At 45.6% G+C, this 14,975-nt stretch overlaps 1 protein-coding gene across 1 annotated transcript; it reads left to right on the top strand.

The window, feature by feature from the left end:
* Positions 1 to 5,568: 5,568 nt before the first annotated feature.
* On the top strand, positions 5,569 to 13,832 carry unm_sa1261 (un-named sa1261). Its single transcript, XM_035615890.2, has 4 exons — positions 5,569 to 5,848; positions 10,110 to 10,327; positions 11,446 to 11,648; positions 12,481 to 13,832. Exons 2-4 carry the CDS (start codon positions 10,156 to 10,158, stop codon positions 13,297 to 13,299), a joined length of 1,194 nt encoding a protein of 397 aa, XP_035471783.2. The 5' UTR covers positions 5,569 to 5,848; positions 10,110 to 10,155; the 3' UTR covers positions 13,300 to 13,832.
* The last annotated feature ends 1,143 nt before the right edge of the window (positions 13,833 to 14,975 follow it).

Genomic DNA, 14,975 nt, shown 5'->3' with positions numbered 1-14,975 from the left:
ACAATGTGTTGAGAACATTCCGTCAACGTTCCTGTTTTCATCTGGAGACATTTCCATCTGATGTCCCAGCGTGTGAAAACCAGGGACGATGCAGAGTTACGTCAGAGTTTTTACATAAATAATAATAATCTTTGATCTATGGAAGTTCCAGAAAACAGAGACGAGGATATGAAAAATGTCTGAAAGCAAAAATACCAGAATTGTGAGATACAAATGTTGGTTTAAAATATCAAGAGCTAAGAAAACAAGAAAGGAATAAAAATAAGAAAATTTGGAGATACTTAATATGATATAAAACATATGATCTGTAAATAAATTCATATGTTTATATTTTCAGTCGTGTTACGTCTTGTTTCTTTTCTGCTTATTCTCAAACAAGATGATGATCCATTAGTCTACATTTCTTTATTCTTATAAAACTATGAGACTATTTTTTCATTTAAAATGTGCTGAAATAGTTTGTTTTTTTCATAACTAAATTTTCGCCATTTTCTGGTTTTTTTATGCAATTTTCTCTGGAGTTGATTTGAATTTCATGCTGCCGTGACACAGTTTCCTCTTCCTTTTGATGAAGCACTAGAATATGCATGTTCGCATGTTAATGAAACCAAATGGAAACCAGAGGCTTGTATTTGCAAGACGTTTTTTTATGACACGACTGTTCCGATATTCTTCCTTCAAATTTTAAAAAGCTTCTGAGCTGCAGCTCGTTGATATTCTCCTCAGTTTTTGAGTTGCAGTGAAGAGTTGTTGTCCAGGGTCGCTGGGCGCTGTCGTCCCTGCGTGGCTGGACTGGTGAGCAGAATCTACGTCGACGTTATAAACATGTAGTGATGATTTGTTTTTTAAACCAATATATTCTTCATTTTGACGCTCGCCTCAGTCTGCGACGACAACGAACCCCGACTGTGAGAAGCTCACGATGCTCTGAGTCAGGAAAAGTATTTGTGTCTTATCTCCTGCCGCCAGCAGAGGGCGCTATTTGAGGTCCTTATTACCCCACGCGACACAGTTCGTCGTATGAGTTGGAGGAGGAACAGAATGACTCCAAACGTCGACACGAGCACAAGATGGCGGCGCCCGTATCCAAGAAATTCTGCCTTCAATTTTTTGGGCAACGGGAGGAAGTGGAGACGTGTCATCGAGCCACGATGTCATTGGTTCACCAACGTCAGTTGGATTCATCGTCACGAACGTCTGAACAAAACTTTGTCGAGATCAAAGTCGTTGACTAAATAAATGATTTCTTCTTGTCAAATAAAAGTCAAAACAGTTTTTAAATTATCATTTAAATTAGTAGGAAAAGCTTCACTTTTTGATAAATGCACTAATATGAAGCGGGACATATTCATCAGACTTTATTAGATCATTGACTGAAGATAATATCTCTTTATGGAGGGAGGTTACAGATGAGACAGATGAGTTCTTATCCAGAATAATCATCTTCAACAAACAAAGAAGAAGAAGAAGAAGAAGAAGATTTTCTCTCGTCCGTGATGTAAATGGATGTAAATCTTCTCCCTGTGTTGTTTAGCAGCCGGTGAATTTCACGATGGTCATTATGTCTCTGCATAAATTACCGCCTGCAGCTGTGGCGACAAAGGGATGAATTATTCCTGACACTGAGACTAATGACAGTACTTTTCTTTCCTCGTGAATCCGGTTCAACCAGATTTCTCTCACCGGGATCATGGATCCTGCCGAGCGGCGATGATCAGTCCACTGACATTTCTTCTTCCTTCTCATCCTCGCCCCCGGCAGCCTGAGAGGTCGGAGAGAGGAGAGTTTCACCTTCGCTGCCCAGAAATCCTCCGGCGTGATGCCAGAAAACCCCTCAACTGCACCGGGACTTTTGTTTGTGTAAACGGTTCAAATGTGCAGGTGACACGCCAGATGTAAAACCATGAGGTGATGCATTTCCCTGTTCGGTCAACTGATCATCGCAGATCTCCTGCAAATGTTAGCGTGTCCAGCTAACAAGCTAACTAACCTAATCCCCCAGTGTTCCGTCCAAGGCCAAATGTGCAACATACATACAAGTATCATAAAACTAAAATATGATCATTAAATTGAGTGTGGATCACTGATCCATAGGACGTAGACACCAGGTCGGGTGTGTGAAGCCTGTCTTCTGTGTCCTGACCAGCAGAGGGCGACTCTATGAGAACGTGACTCTACTGCTCACTTGATCTATAACGTCAGGAAAACGTTTTTCTGAGGAGTTTATGGTTCAGTCTCCAGCTCTCAGTCAGGCCACACCCCCAATTCCAAGTCCGGTTTCGAAAGAACCAACATGGCGCTGGTTGAAATGTGAAACGTGAGGCTGCAAAGCGAAAAAAATGTCAGTTCTGGAAAATGTCTGGAGCAAAAAAATTTGTGGGCATTTGCGATTCTCACTTACAGTAGAGGCTGACTGGAAAATGGAGAGAGGATTCAGAGAACTGCTCTTACCTCATCCTCCTCCTCCTCTTCATCCTCCTCTTCATCCTCCACCTCCTCCTCTTCATCCTCCAGCTCCTCCTCTTCCTCCTCGTCCTCCTCCTCTTCATCCTCCTCTTCCTCCTCGTCCTCCTCCTCCTCTTCATCCTCCTCCTCCTCTTCCTCTTCCTCCTCCTCCTCCTCTTCATCCTCTTCATCCTCTTCATCCTCCTCCTCCTCCTCCTCCTCTTCATCCTCCCCCTCCTGTCCCTGATGTACAGATACAAAGGGACAGAGAGCAGAACAGGTGACGGGTGTTTGGATCAGGTCACCGTGAACATCTGCCGCGTGGCATCTGTCTCTCTTTTAAACCAAGCAGACAGATAAAGCAGCCACCACGTGCAGCAGACACAACACACAACAACAACACACAACACACAACACAACAACAAAACACACAACACAACAAAACACAGAACACAACAACAACAACACACACAACACACAACAAAACAACACAACACACAACAACAACACACACAACACACAACAAAACAACACAACACACAATACAACAACAAAACACAGAACACAACAACAACAACACAGAACACAACAACAACAACAACAACACACACAACAACAACTCACAACAACACACAACGTGTGGACACGTGTCCGGAGGGAAAACACTTTCCTCCCCGACGTCGCTGCCCTCGCTCGCTTCCATCCCACTTATTTATTTAAATTATTATTTATTCATTCAGAGACATAAACGAGCAGGAAGCAGCTTCGCACGTTAACTTTGTGTTTTTCTTCTGTGATTCTGCCGCAGCAGGATTCTGGATGAACCTTCTACCATCATGACAACGACAACACAGTCGATCAGCCGCTGCAGCTCCAGGCCTCAGGATTAATTACCAACTCATAGATTTTAATCTGTGATTACAGAACAGCGGATCCGTTCCCTCGGCTCCGGCTCGTCGACGCTCACTGGGATGGTTGGAGTGTGTTTATCTGAAGAGATGCTCCGGCTGACGTGTCCGACTCCGCACCAGATTAAAAAACACACACACTGGAGGTCGGCCCAGGGGCATTGTGGGAGATTGCTGCCGTAACCTTGATTGAAGGAGTCCCAGCTGTTCGGTGCGAGCGAGGACAAATCCTCAGGTGGGATCACTGGTGCTGCACTTTAACACGTGACGCGTTACTGGACAGAGTCAACACAACCTGCAAATATCCCCCGTCCTGTCGGACGTCGGGAGGATGTCAACGGCAATCACATTGTGTTGGTGTGCTGTGGTTTGCCGTTGTGATTTGCACTTCAGGGCCACCGTACAACGACATCGTATCACACGAATACTTCGCTTGAGTTTGAATATTTCTACTCAAACGTTCGAATATTTCAACTCAAGCATGTGAAACGAATGACGTTGTTGCGTCGCTCTACTCTTGATTTCTAATCTTTATATTGATTTTGTATTGATATATTGATACACTTCATCACACTCTCAGGAACGCTGAACTGTTCCTTTGCTCCTGTATGTGTCATCACACACACACACACACACACACACACACACACACACACACACACACACACACACACACACACACACACACTGTCCTGTAATCACACACACTTTTCCCCGGAGAAATACGCAAATGCCAGAGTCACTGCTCCCTCTCCTCCTCCTCCTCCTCGTCCTCCTCCTCTTCTTCCTCCTCCTCCTCCTTGTCGTCCTCCTCCTCTGCCTCTTCCTCCTCCTCCTCTTCCTCCTCTTCTTCCTCCTCCTCCTCGTCCTCCTCCTCTTCCTCCTCGTCCTCCTCCTCTTCCTCTTCCTCCTTGTCGTCCTCCTCCTTGTCATCCTCCTCCTCCTCTTCCTCTTCCTCCTCCTCCTCCTCCTCTTCCTCCTCCTCCTCTTCCTCTTCCTCCTCCTCCTCCTCCTCCTCCTCCTCCTCCTCTTCCTCTTCCTCCTCTGAGGTTTTACCTCCCGCTCTGATTTAACGTGTTGTCAGATAGTCAGTGTTTTTTTAAAGGAGCTTCTCAGACTCGTCATGGTGATGAACCCACTCTGCACATTGAACTGTCGTTGCGACTGAAGAATCAACTCTGGGATGAATCCAGCGGTTAAACAGATAAATATTCAGAGTTTTCCTTCGTCCTGGACCTCGACTCGTCCGCCCCCTGCAGACTCATCCTGTCGCGGTGAATTCAAATGATCGTGTTTCCAGAAAGAGGAACGATCTCGGAATAACCAAATATCTGCGGATCGATGAAGCTGCTCTGCTCTTTGTTCTGCACACGTCAGTTTCTGATGACAAATTTTTCCCCTGACCTTTGACCTGGTAGTATTTCTTATTTTGTCTCCATCATTTTTTTAAAAACTTTATAACGAACCCACCGCGACGTTGAACACTGAACTGCCGATCGGTCGAGTTTGGCACCAAACCATATTTGGAGAAGCTCGAGGACACGCCCACCTACGACCTGCACCCATTGGACGATACCAGCTGTCAATCACACTGTCTGTATCCATGCCCCAATGCACAGGAGCTTTAATAGTTTATTTGACTCTGAATGTTGCGTTCACAACGGACACGGAATTTCACTACTCGCGCGAGTTTTGGTCGCTGGAACATTTGTTCTAATTTGCTTCGTGAACATTTTTGTTTGTGACTCATGTTGTTCATTTCATAAAATCCTTCCGATCACAAGTTGCAGCTTCAGAGGCTGTGTCTGATTTAGATTTTCCTTTCACGATATTTGAGTTTGATTTGTTTGACAAGAACAAAAAATTCCAAAATAGTAATTTAGTAAAAAGTAATTGTCAGCAGGTTGATTTCTCTCTGCAGGTTCTCTGGCTGCTCTTTATTCACCACTGGACACAATCATATTTTTTAAATTATTTTTATAATACATAAATCACAAGGTGACTTGTCGGTTCACACCTTCTCTCGATCTGACCCTGAACGTTTCACCGGGAACGAGCTGTGCGGACACTCTCTCGTGCTGCGTTCACGGACGTGGGAGGAAAGAGGCACTATCCAGTTTCACACGGGGCCACAGTGCAAGTGCTTTCAAATGTCTTATTACTGATTATTAACACGAAGGAGCATCAACCATTAGCCGGGGGTTGTAAAGAAAGAACCAACTGTACCTGAACGCGTCGTCGTCGCAGAGAGTGGTGTACCGCCGCGCTCTGATTGGACGCCAGCGGCGGTGGGCGGGGCCGGCGGCGGAGTGCGGAGACAATAGACCGAGCGGAGGATTCAGACTCCTCAGCTTCTCCTGCACCTCCGAGGATCTAATGTCAACATCATCATCATCATCATAATAATCATCATAATCATAATCATAGTTTAAAGGGTACGAGCTGAAGACTCAGGTGTGTGGATGGATCGATGCTGCTGCAGCACATTGTGAAAGGTAAGAGACAAACTGATTCATTAGTCATTCATTCATTAATAGTCAATCGACCCTGTTATTATATTATTATTGTTATTATTTTTTGTATTATTATTATTTTCTGTCTCCAGTTGTGTTTTTATCTATTGACCCTCAGATTCTGCTTCACGGCTGCTGATGCTGCAGCAGTTGGATCTGTGGTGTGTTCACGAGCCCGTCACACTGTTTCATATCATATTTATTTTTTATGATTTAATTTATTATAGATTAATGAAAAATCATAACTCAGATTCTCTTAAAATCCCCCCAAAAAGTTGCCCCATGTGACCAAACAAACACTGACTGAGCGGAACAATGGAGCTGCTGTGACTCTATTGTGTGTGTGTGTGTGTGTGTGTGTGTGTGTGTGTGTGATCAGTGAACGTCTATTGTCATCTGTTGACATTTGTAAATATATTGATCCATGCAGCACGTGCACGCCCCCGGTGCTGCCTGCCTCATCACATTGTGTTGATCACAGCTCATTTACTCTTCATGTCTTTGTGTTGCAGCTTAAATTTTAGTTTTTTTGTCGATTGATTGATTGATTTGTTGAAAACTGTTGATTATTTGTTTCAGTCACTTCTCAAGCTTAAAGCTACAGTGTGTAATATTCACAGGCACATTTCCATAACTCTGTTTTCATACATGCACAATGACCTGCAAGAAAGAACCAATGTTTGAATGAGATAATTATCGTTACATGAGGTGGAGCCAACCTCCGGGGACGCTCGTCCGAAAACGGATGAAAACCGGAAGAGGAATCGCCGGTCGCACGTCTTCGGTGCGTCTGGTGTCGGTCGGCGGCGGAGGTCGACGAGTTTGAGAAGCCAGAGTTCACGAAAATGGAGGATCGTCCTTATTATTTGGACGTTAAACCTAATTCATACGGAGTGTGGACGTAGCCTGAAAGGGGGCTTTGTTTTAGCCCTCGGCCCCGCCTCCTAAAACAGCCCAGGCTGCTCTGATAGGTCAGCTGACACGCTCCCTTGTGATTGGCCAGGTCATGTTTTTGGATCAGCTTCAGAAACCACTACAGCCACGGGGATGCTGCGTTCGCAACAAATGCGGCGCAAATGTCGCACGAAGAAATTAAACACGAAGTCGATGCAAAGACGCAACTAGACGCGAATGTATCGTCTCACGTTGTACATTTGTGTTGCGCTTGTCGATCAGTGAGTAACTGTTGTTTGAATGTTCGTTCCAGTTCTTGATAATCTTTGATTGAAATCCCATCACACAATCCCCGTTGATGCGACGATCAGAATCTCATTCTTCTGAATCACAGCAGACACAGACGCATCTGCAGTTAGTCATCAGTCAGAGATTAATCCTTCTGTTGTGGGAGGTGAAGATGTCTGCCGGTACATGTGCACACAGCAGCGCAGCGGACACAAGGTCAGAAGAAGAAGAAGAAGAAGAAGAAAGAGAGGCAGAGATTAAAGAGGCCAACGTTACCGACCGTAGCATCACAGGTCACAGCAGCAGATCCGCATTAAGGCAGCGGCCCGGCGATGTGCCGCCGAGCGTGCGGGCACAAAGCCCCAGTGTTTGCAGACGCTGTGGGCCCAGGCCGCTCAAAGCCCGGCCCGCTTTTGATGTGCTCCACAGCTCCGTGAGCGCCGCAGGACTCGGCCAGCCGGCGCTGCGTCTGGTCGGCAGGGTGGAAGTTTTACTTCTGCAAACATTTCTAGCGGAGCGAGCTGCTCGCCGGGCAGAAATAATCCCACTGGTTCGGGTTTTGCGTCAGTGAGTGGAGTCGGAATAATGTTGAGTTCACTGGCGCCGACTTGAGGAGGTGAGGACGAGAGGGATGAAGCTAAAGGGCCTGAAAAGTCTGGTACAGGAATTAATGATGGACCGAAGCAACGTGAGGCAACATTTTACTGGGCAACTTTAATTGTTGACTTTGCAGGAAACAGATTATTTTGTTCGGCCTTTGAGAATTTTAGGAACGTTCTGTACAACTGGGGCCGTTCGAAGCCTCGAGTTTCCCATTTTGAACCAGCGCCATGTGGATTTTCTTTGCAACCGGACGTAGAACCGAGTCGCCGTGAGTCGCCCTCTGCTGGTCATTCCAGAGAATACAGGTGTCAGACACTAACGCATTGGCTTCATGTTGTCAATCCCTTCAGTGATCGTTGAGATATTTCAGTGTCTCTACTTCCTCGTCTCTCTGGAACGTTGTGGAACTCGTTTATGGAGCCAAATGTTGTTTAAGACGTTCGCACGTGTTCATCAAGTATTTTTCCTGTCGGGTGACGTATTGATTTAACGTAACAGATGATTAATTGGGTACTGGTGTTCGATCTTGGCCTCAGCACAAATGAGGTGACAGAGGCTGTTGGTTGTTTTTTCTCCTGCAGTGCTCGATGCCCATTCAACTGTTACTCAGCACTTCTGTCAGGTTTGTCTTATTGTATCGACAGTCACACGTCGTTTTAACGTCAGTTAGAGAAAACGTTCAGGCCTCGACTGCTGTTTTTCCAGAACATGCAAACGGCAGCTCCTCCGTTGCTCTGCCGGAGTTTTTTGGTCCGGTGAGCAGCCGAGCGTCTGTTCGTGTGAGTCACCAGGTACGTTCTGTCTCCTGGCAGCAGATCAGCGATTGGTCCGCGGACGTGAATAGATTTATTAACACCTGCTATGATCTTAAAAATCTATCCCCAACACTAACTGGAAAACTCACAGGAACAATCTGACCCACGCCTTTTTGTTCCAGTCAAATCTCGGGCAGCGTTTTTCTGCACAAGCTGCAAATTGATTCACTGACTTTTTTTTGGAGGAAACCTGAGGGAATGTTGCTTTGCAGTAGAAGTCAGCTTGGAAATAAAAGCTTCTCACTGTGAAGGAGAGAAAAAAATGTAGTGACATCTTTAGTTATGTCCATGTTCTGTGACTAGAAAATTGGACCAGGCTTTAAATGAAGTCAAAACATGTAATTACATCTTCAGAATATTTTGGTCTATTGTACCGTCACCGCATCATCACAGGACAGTTTTTCTTTGAATTTTCCTTTTGAAAGATTTTAATGGATTTTGAGACTGCTATTATAATTGTATAATAATGTATATAATCCTACTTTGTCTGACTTTCAGAAAAACTCTTCCCATTATGCTTTGGGGATTCTTTTTTTAATTAATCGCTTCAAGGTCAAAATTTGATGTGTATTTATGTAAAAGTGTACGATCTCATTATTTTTAGTATCAACCCTCCAAATGATATTTAATCCTTGTTGATTTTGAGCATTGAAAAAGCTTTGATAAAATATGTTTTTTCAACTTTTTTTAAGTTTCCGTCCAACTGTAGGAAAAATTTTAACAAAATTTCCAGAAAATCGCCAAGCAACAAAAAGCAAATTAATATGTAGTTTCCAGGTTTTCCACTCCATATTTGCATAAACCCAAGATTATATAAAGTTGAGAGATAGAAATTGAACATATTGCATGCGTACATGTCAAAGTTATAAGTGAAACTAACATACAGCTGACGGATTGGAAGAGGCCCAAGAATTGAACCCTGGGGTACTCCATTTGAAAGTTCCTAACTTTGTTCCAGTTCCTTTTGACCAAAATCGATTGTAATTGGTCCATTTTTACTGTAGAGAAATCAAGGGTTGAGGTTACAGAAGGCGTTTTGTCTCGTAGGAGCAATTGAAAACTTGATCAACCAGCGGTCATGACAGGAACGACACCTGGCTGTAGATGAGTGATCGATCATTAACACGGCAGATCGTCACCTCCGCCTCTGGGGAGCATGAGACGGTTCTCATCTCGAACGTGGGCTCGTCCTCTGGGGAGCAGCCGCGACACCGACACCCAGAGACGGAGAACTGAGGAGCTGCAGCGAAGCAGAAGATGCTTCTAATTAAGAGCCGGTTGGGACTTCTTTCATCCCCAAGACTCTTTGATACGACGCAAGAGCATGTACGAGCGTAGAGAGAGAAAGTGTGAACCTGTTCATAATGCATACGTACGCACATGTCAAGGTTTTCATGGTTGGACGAACCAACAAGAATAAAACGAGGCAGCAGTGAGACCTGTGGTCGAATCAAAGGTTATATAACCGTTAATTTGGCCTGGACTCAAATCGTTCTCATTTCCCCCTGATGGTGATAACGATTCATATGTGTGTGTGTGTGTGTGTGCAACCCAATCAGTGTGTTCTGCTCATGTGTGAAAAAGGGGACGTGGGTGTAAACTGCTCCACATGGTGAACCCTTCTTTTCCTTCCTGTTCTACAGGAACGTCCGTCTCCAGACCCGCCCTCGGCCCCGCCCCTCCTCCAGAATGAACTCGTCGCCCCACGGCTCCCGCGCCTCCGTCGACATCCTGGAGGAACTCCAGCTGATCGCTGCACAGAACCTGGAGAGGCTGGACATCAACAAATACTATGAGGTCGTCCGCGAACTGGGGAAGGGCACGTACGGGAAAGTGGACCTGGTCGTCCACAAAATCAGAGGTAATAACTGGTTCTGCAGCTCATGATTATTCATCCATCTAGTTATTTGTAAATCAGTGGTGGAACCATATTCAAAAGACTTTTTTAAAAAACTGACCAACAACAACCCCAACTAGTGTGGTTCTAGAAAAATCTAGAAAAGCTGTAAAAGTCATTTTTCCTGCATTTTTGCTCAAAACAAAAGACTCGATGATTAATAAGTGAAAACATTTTCTGTCAATCGTCTTCTTCAATAATCAACTCACGTTTTCAGCTCCAGAGTTCTGTAATGAAATGCTGGACGTCAACGGGATGTTAATCTGGCTTCTGCTTGAAATCAAGAATCCACTGCTTGAAAAAATGAAACCTCGCCAGAAAATAATTTGATTTTTTCTAAGTAGCTCCTACTTGTAATTGGTTGAGGTCTGCGTCTGGTGTGAACGCAGCATAATGTCGGTTTCTGCATTTGCCCCCTAAAAATCCACATTGGTCAGATAAAACAGTATTTCCGAACGTCCCGTCAACATGTCGAATCAGGGCTTTAACCCCCCCCCCCCCCCCCCCCCCCCCCGTGACCTTCCCTGAAGAGGCAGTAAAAAGCACCGAGCTTTGCAGAGCTGATGAGGTGATATCGGAGAAGTGTCTCCTCTCGTCTCTCGCTGACACTCGGGGAAGCAGACGTGACGGCGCTCCAGGTTTATCGTCCGCGGTATTTTCTTTCTCCGGGGCCTCAGATTAGTCCCGGGAAGATCTGTCCCCTCTGGTTCTGGGCCAGTAGGAGGCTGTCGAGGGGAGTCGCGCCTCGTTACCGCTCCACACGGATAAACACGTGTCAAGTGAAATGATTGACTTCAGAGGAGAACCAGACTCTTCTCTGCTCCAAACAGCATTTCGCTGTGCGAACCTCCGGCACAGGGTTGGAAATACTTACAGAATGAATCTGCAGGGGGGGGGGGGGGGGGGGGGGGCAATCAGGACTTAATTTGCTGACATTGGAAACTTTAATTATTCATGACATTTTCTATGATTGTAATTAACTCGCATGCAGTGAAACAAATCACCAAACGCCTTCATAGTGTAGGAAGAGACATAAGGAGCGAGAGCTGACGCCACGTGAGCGCTGCGTTGTTTCCCCCCAGGCACGAAGATGGCCCTGAAGTTTCTGAGGAAGAAGACGACGAAGCTCAAGAGCTTCCTGCGCGAGTACAGCATCTCCCTGTACCTGTCGCCCTGCCCCTTCATCATCAACATGTACGGCATCGCCTTCGAGACCGACGACTACTACGTCTTCGCCCAGGAGTTCGCTCCGGCCGGAGACCTGTTCGACATCATCCCGCCGCAGGTGAGACCGGAAGTCAACGCAGGAAGTCCGACATGTCGTCCGACATGTCGTCCGACCAGGTTGCAAATCGAAAGAGTTGTCGTTTTTACAACCACATTTACTAACCTGCTTTTTAATTCAGTTGGGAGCGGTGACACGATTGTGACGCTCCTCTGAAACAGAAACGTCATATTTCCATCATGTTTTTTCGTCTTCAGCTGCTGCTTTAATTACGTCATCTGGTTTAAAAATGAATGTATCGAATCCAAAATACCCAAAGGTATCATTTTAATCCAATATCGTTCCATGCATAACAACATTCCCACAATCCATAAGCTGCATGCAAACATATTATAAATGGTTCATAACACACTGTGACAAGTTTGTCAGTGTTTATTAATTTTCTTACATTTTTTTGTCAACAACTGTAACTTTTCTGATCAAGAAATAGTTTTACAACGTTAGTTGACGTTTAGAAACATTAATAAACACATTCATCTGCTTACGACTACGTCAAACTGTTTTATGAGCCATTTATTATTAATATAATTAAACTGCTTATAAATGGAACACTAGGGAATTTAGAGTTGAGTCTCATCAGACGCTGTCATATGTTTTTAATTGTGCTTTGTTGTCATTTGTCACGTAGGAGGTTTGCTGTCAGATTCTCTAATGATGCTAGCTTGATCGCCAGACTCAAGTACAAACGAGACAAATTAAAACCCGGCTCTTTAGCGCCACTAGTGGTCAAAAACTCCCCAGGGAACCTTTAAAGAAAAACCCCGTCCGGACATCTGGTTTTTCCTCGACACTTCCCGTTGGTTGGTCCTAACCGTCCCGCCTCTGTGTTCAGGTGGGACTCCCCGAGGCCGTGGCGAAGCGCTGCGTCCACCAGGTGGCCATCGGCCTGGACTACCTGCACTGTAAGAAGCTGGTCCACAGGGACATCAAGCCGGAGAACATCCTCATCTTCGACAGAGAGTGCAGGAAGGTCAAGCTGTCGGACTTCGGCATGACGCGGCGGGCCGGCTCTCCGGTGAAGCGCGTGAGCGGCACCATCCCGTACACGGCGCCCGAGCTGTGCGACGCCTCGCGACACGAGGGCTTCTGCGTGGACGCCAGCACGGACGTGTGGGCGTTCGGCGTGCTGCTCTTCTGCATGCTGACGGGGAACTTCCCCTGGGAGAAGGCCATGCCCAGCGACGCCTTCTACGAGGAGTTTGTCCGCTGGCAGCGTCGCCGCACGGGCACGGTGCCGTCGCAGTGGCGCCGCTTCACCGACGAAGCTCTACGGATGTTTCGGCGGCTCCTCTCCGTGGAGCAGGAGCGCCGCTGCTCCGTCAAAGAAGTCTTCAGCCACTTCAACCACTGCTGGATGTTGGACACGCAGAACGGGAACAGCAGCAGCGGAGGACCGGCGGGCGGCGCTCCTCCGCTGGACATGAGCTCGTCCTCGTCTGAAGAAGACGTCCTGGTGGACAGACTGAAGCATCAGAGCTTGTCGCCGGCCTGCGCGGCGGCGAAGGGGAGCGTCATGATGGACACCCACTACTCGTCCGCGTCCACCAACAGCTCGCCGTCGTCCACCGGCAGCTACGAGCGCGTCAACAGGGAGAACAACGAGCGAGGAGGACGCATGCTGGTGGCCACGTCCATCGAGATCTGCGTGTAGAGGCGGCCGACGCCGCTCGACGGGCGACCTGCTGCCGCGAGGGACAGAGGAGAAACGCGACGCCACCGTTCGTTGGCGTCCGAACGTCACGACGTTGTAGCTTCGCTGCCGATTCGATCATTTCCGGTGAAGACGAACTCTGAGGAAGTGACCGGCCCGCGGCCTCGTGTCCCGCGTGAGGCGTTTACTTACGTCACGGAAAATTATACAAGACGTGAACTCACGGGACAAAGTGTAAAGAAGAAAAACTAAAAAAACACGATCCACGAGCAATATATTCAAATGTTTGGAAGAAAAATAATGTGAAGCAAAAGGAAGAATGTGACGTGTTGTGTTTTACTGTCGTGCACCATCCTCACGTTTGGTAGATGTGTTACTGTGAAGTGTGAGTTAAATTATTTATTATTCATGTCGATACATATATTTATGATTTATTGAAACATCTGAAGCCAGATTTTTATTCTCTCCAAGAGAAATTTAAATTCTAAATAATGAAAATTAGAATTCCTTAAAAAAAAAAAAAAAGAAGAAAACTGCGGCTGCTGGTTTTTCACACGGCAACATTTTAACTGTAGAATATTCACCATTGTGTTGTTGTTGTCGTCGTCTCCCATGAACGTAGATGTCTGTAGAACATTTCTCACACAAAATGTCCTTTCCATGTTTTACCCGTGACCCCTGAACTCACTGTACAGAAGCAAACAACGATACAAAAATGCAAATAGTGATAATTGAGTTTCTTCTTACTTATCTTAACAAGTCCTCTCGAGTGTGAAACCGTTTGTCAGGTGATGAACGAACTCAAACGTACACGACCACCTACAATCACAGTGGAGAAACACTTACAGATTGACCACAAACAATCCTCAATATTCCCTCTTGCATGGTTAATAAACTACTCGTCAACAGTGAACAGAAATACAGACGAGTCCTGGAAATATCTTCACCATGAAATATGGCAAAACTGAATCGAAAGTACGATAAAGTTTCAATTCTGTCTTTGCGGATGTGAGCTAACGTTTTACTGCCCTGTCAATCTTTTATTCATTTATTGTGCTGTATAATTCATAAGACAGATGATGTGAGACCTGAAGGAAAATCGATTTTTTTAGGGATTAAAACGTTTCAGAAATCTCTGTCCGTTTTGTTTTTCTCCAGAAGTTTTGCATGAATGTCCCTGTGGTAAGAATCTGTTGAAATAAACAAGCGGAGAAAATCGGCCTCTGTTCATTTTTCAATGAAAGAATAAAATCTATCTTGGCTCTGTCCGTCAGTGGAAGTGGTAAGTTGTGGTTTTATGAGTGGTAACTATGGCGACTACGAGCCCCATCCCAGAGAGTGACACGAAACCACGACGACCGCGTCGAGTGTTTCAGGAAGGAGACGTCGCAAAAAACTGTAAAGATGCAAAAGGAAAAACGAACAAACCAAAACAACCGCTGAAAGACACAAAGCTAGAGCTCAACGGATCTGGAGTTTGGGATTTATTTCATTTCATTTGACTATTTTATTTGATTATTTGTATTGATTAGCTTTAACAATGTCCTCCTTTTCTTTTTGTTGTTCTCAATCTTTTGATTTGGATTTACTGTTTTTACGTGATGTTTTACTCTCTTGATCTTATTTTGTACATGTTTTATAGTGTAACTAAGTATCCTCTGTCTGTCAAATATCTT

The sequence above is a fragment of the Scophthalmus maximus genome, chromosome 17 (genome assembly GCF_022379125.1).
Source record: "Scophthalmus maximus strain ysfricsl-2021 chromosome 17, ASM2237912v1, whole genome shotgun sequence".
In the NCBI taxonomy this organism is placed as follows: domain Eukaryota; kingdom Metazoa; phylum Chordata; class Actinopteri; order Pleuronectiformes; family Scophthalmidae; genus Scophthalmus; species Scophthalmus maximus.
The sequence above is the reverse complement of the archived record's forward strand: the minus strand, read 5'-3'. Positions and strand labels throughout refer to the sequence as shown.

What these genes read in the sequence shown, in the direction of transcription:
- unm_sa1261 (XM_035615890.2), top strand. Translation starts at nt 10,156, where the DNA reads ATGAACTCGTCGCCCCACGGCTCCCGCGCCTCCGTCGACATCCTGGAG. An exon ending in GGTCGTCCACAAAATCAGAG is followed by an intron (nt 10,328 to 11,445) that starts GTAATAACTGGT and finishes GTTTCCCCCCAG; the next exon opens with GCACGAAGATGGCCCTGAAG. An exon ending in TCGACATCATCCCGCCGCAG is followed by an intron (nt 11,649 to 12,480) that starts GTGAGACCGGAA and finishes CTCTGTGTTCAG; the next exon opens with GTGGGACTCCCCGAGGCCGT.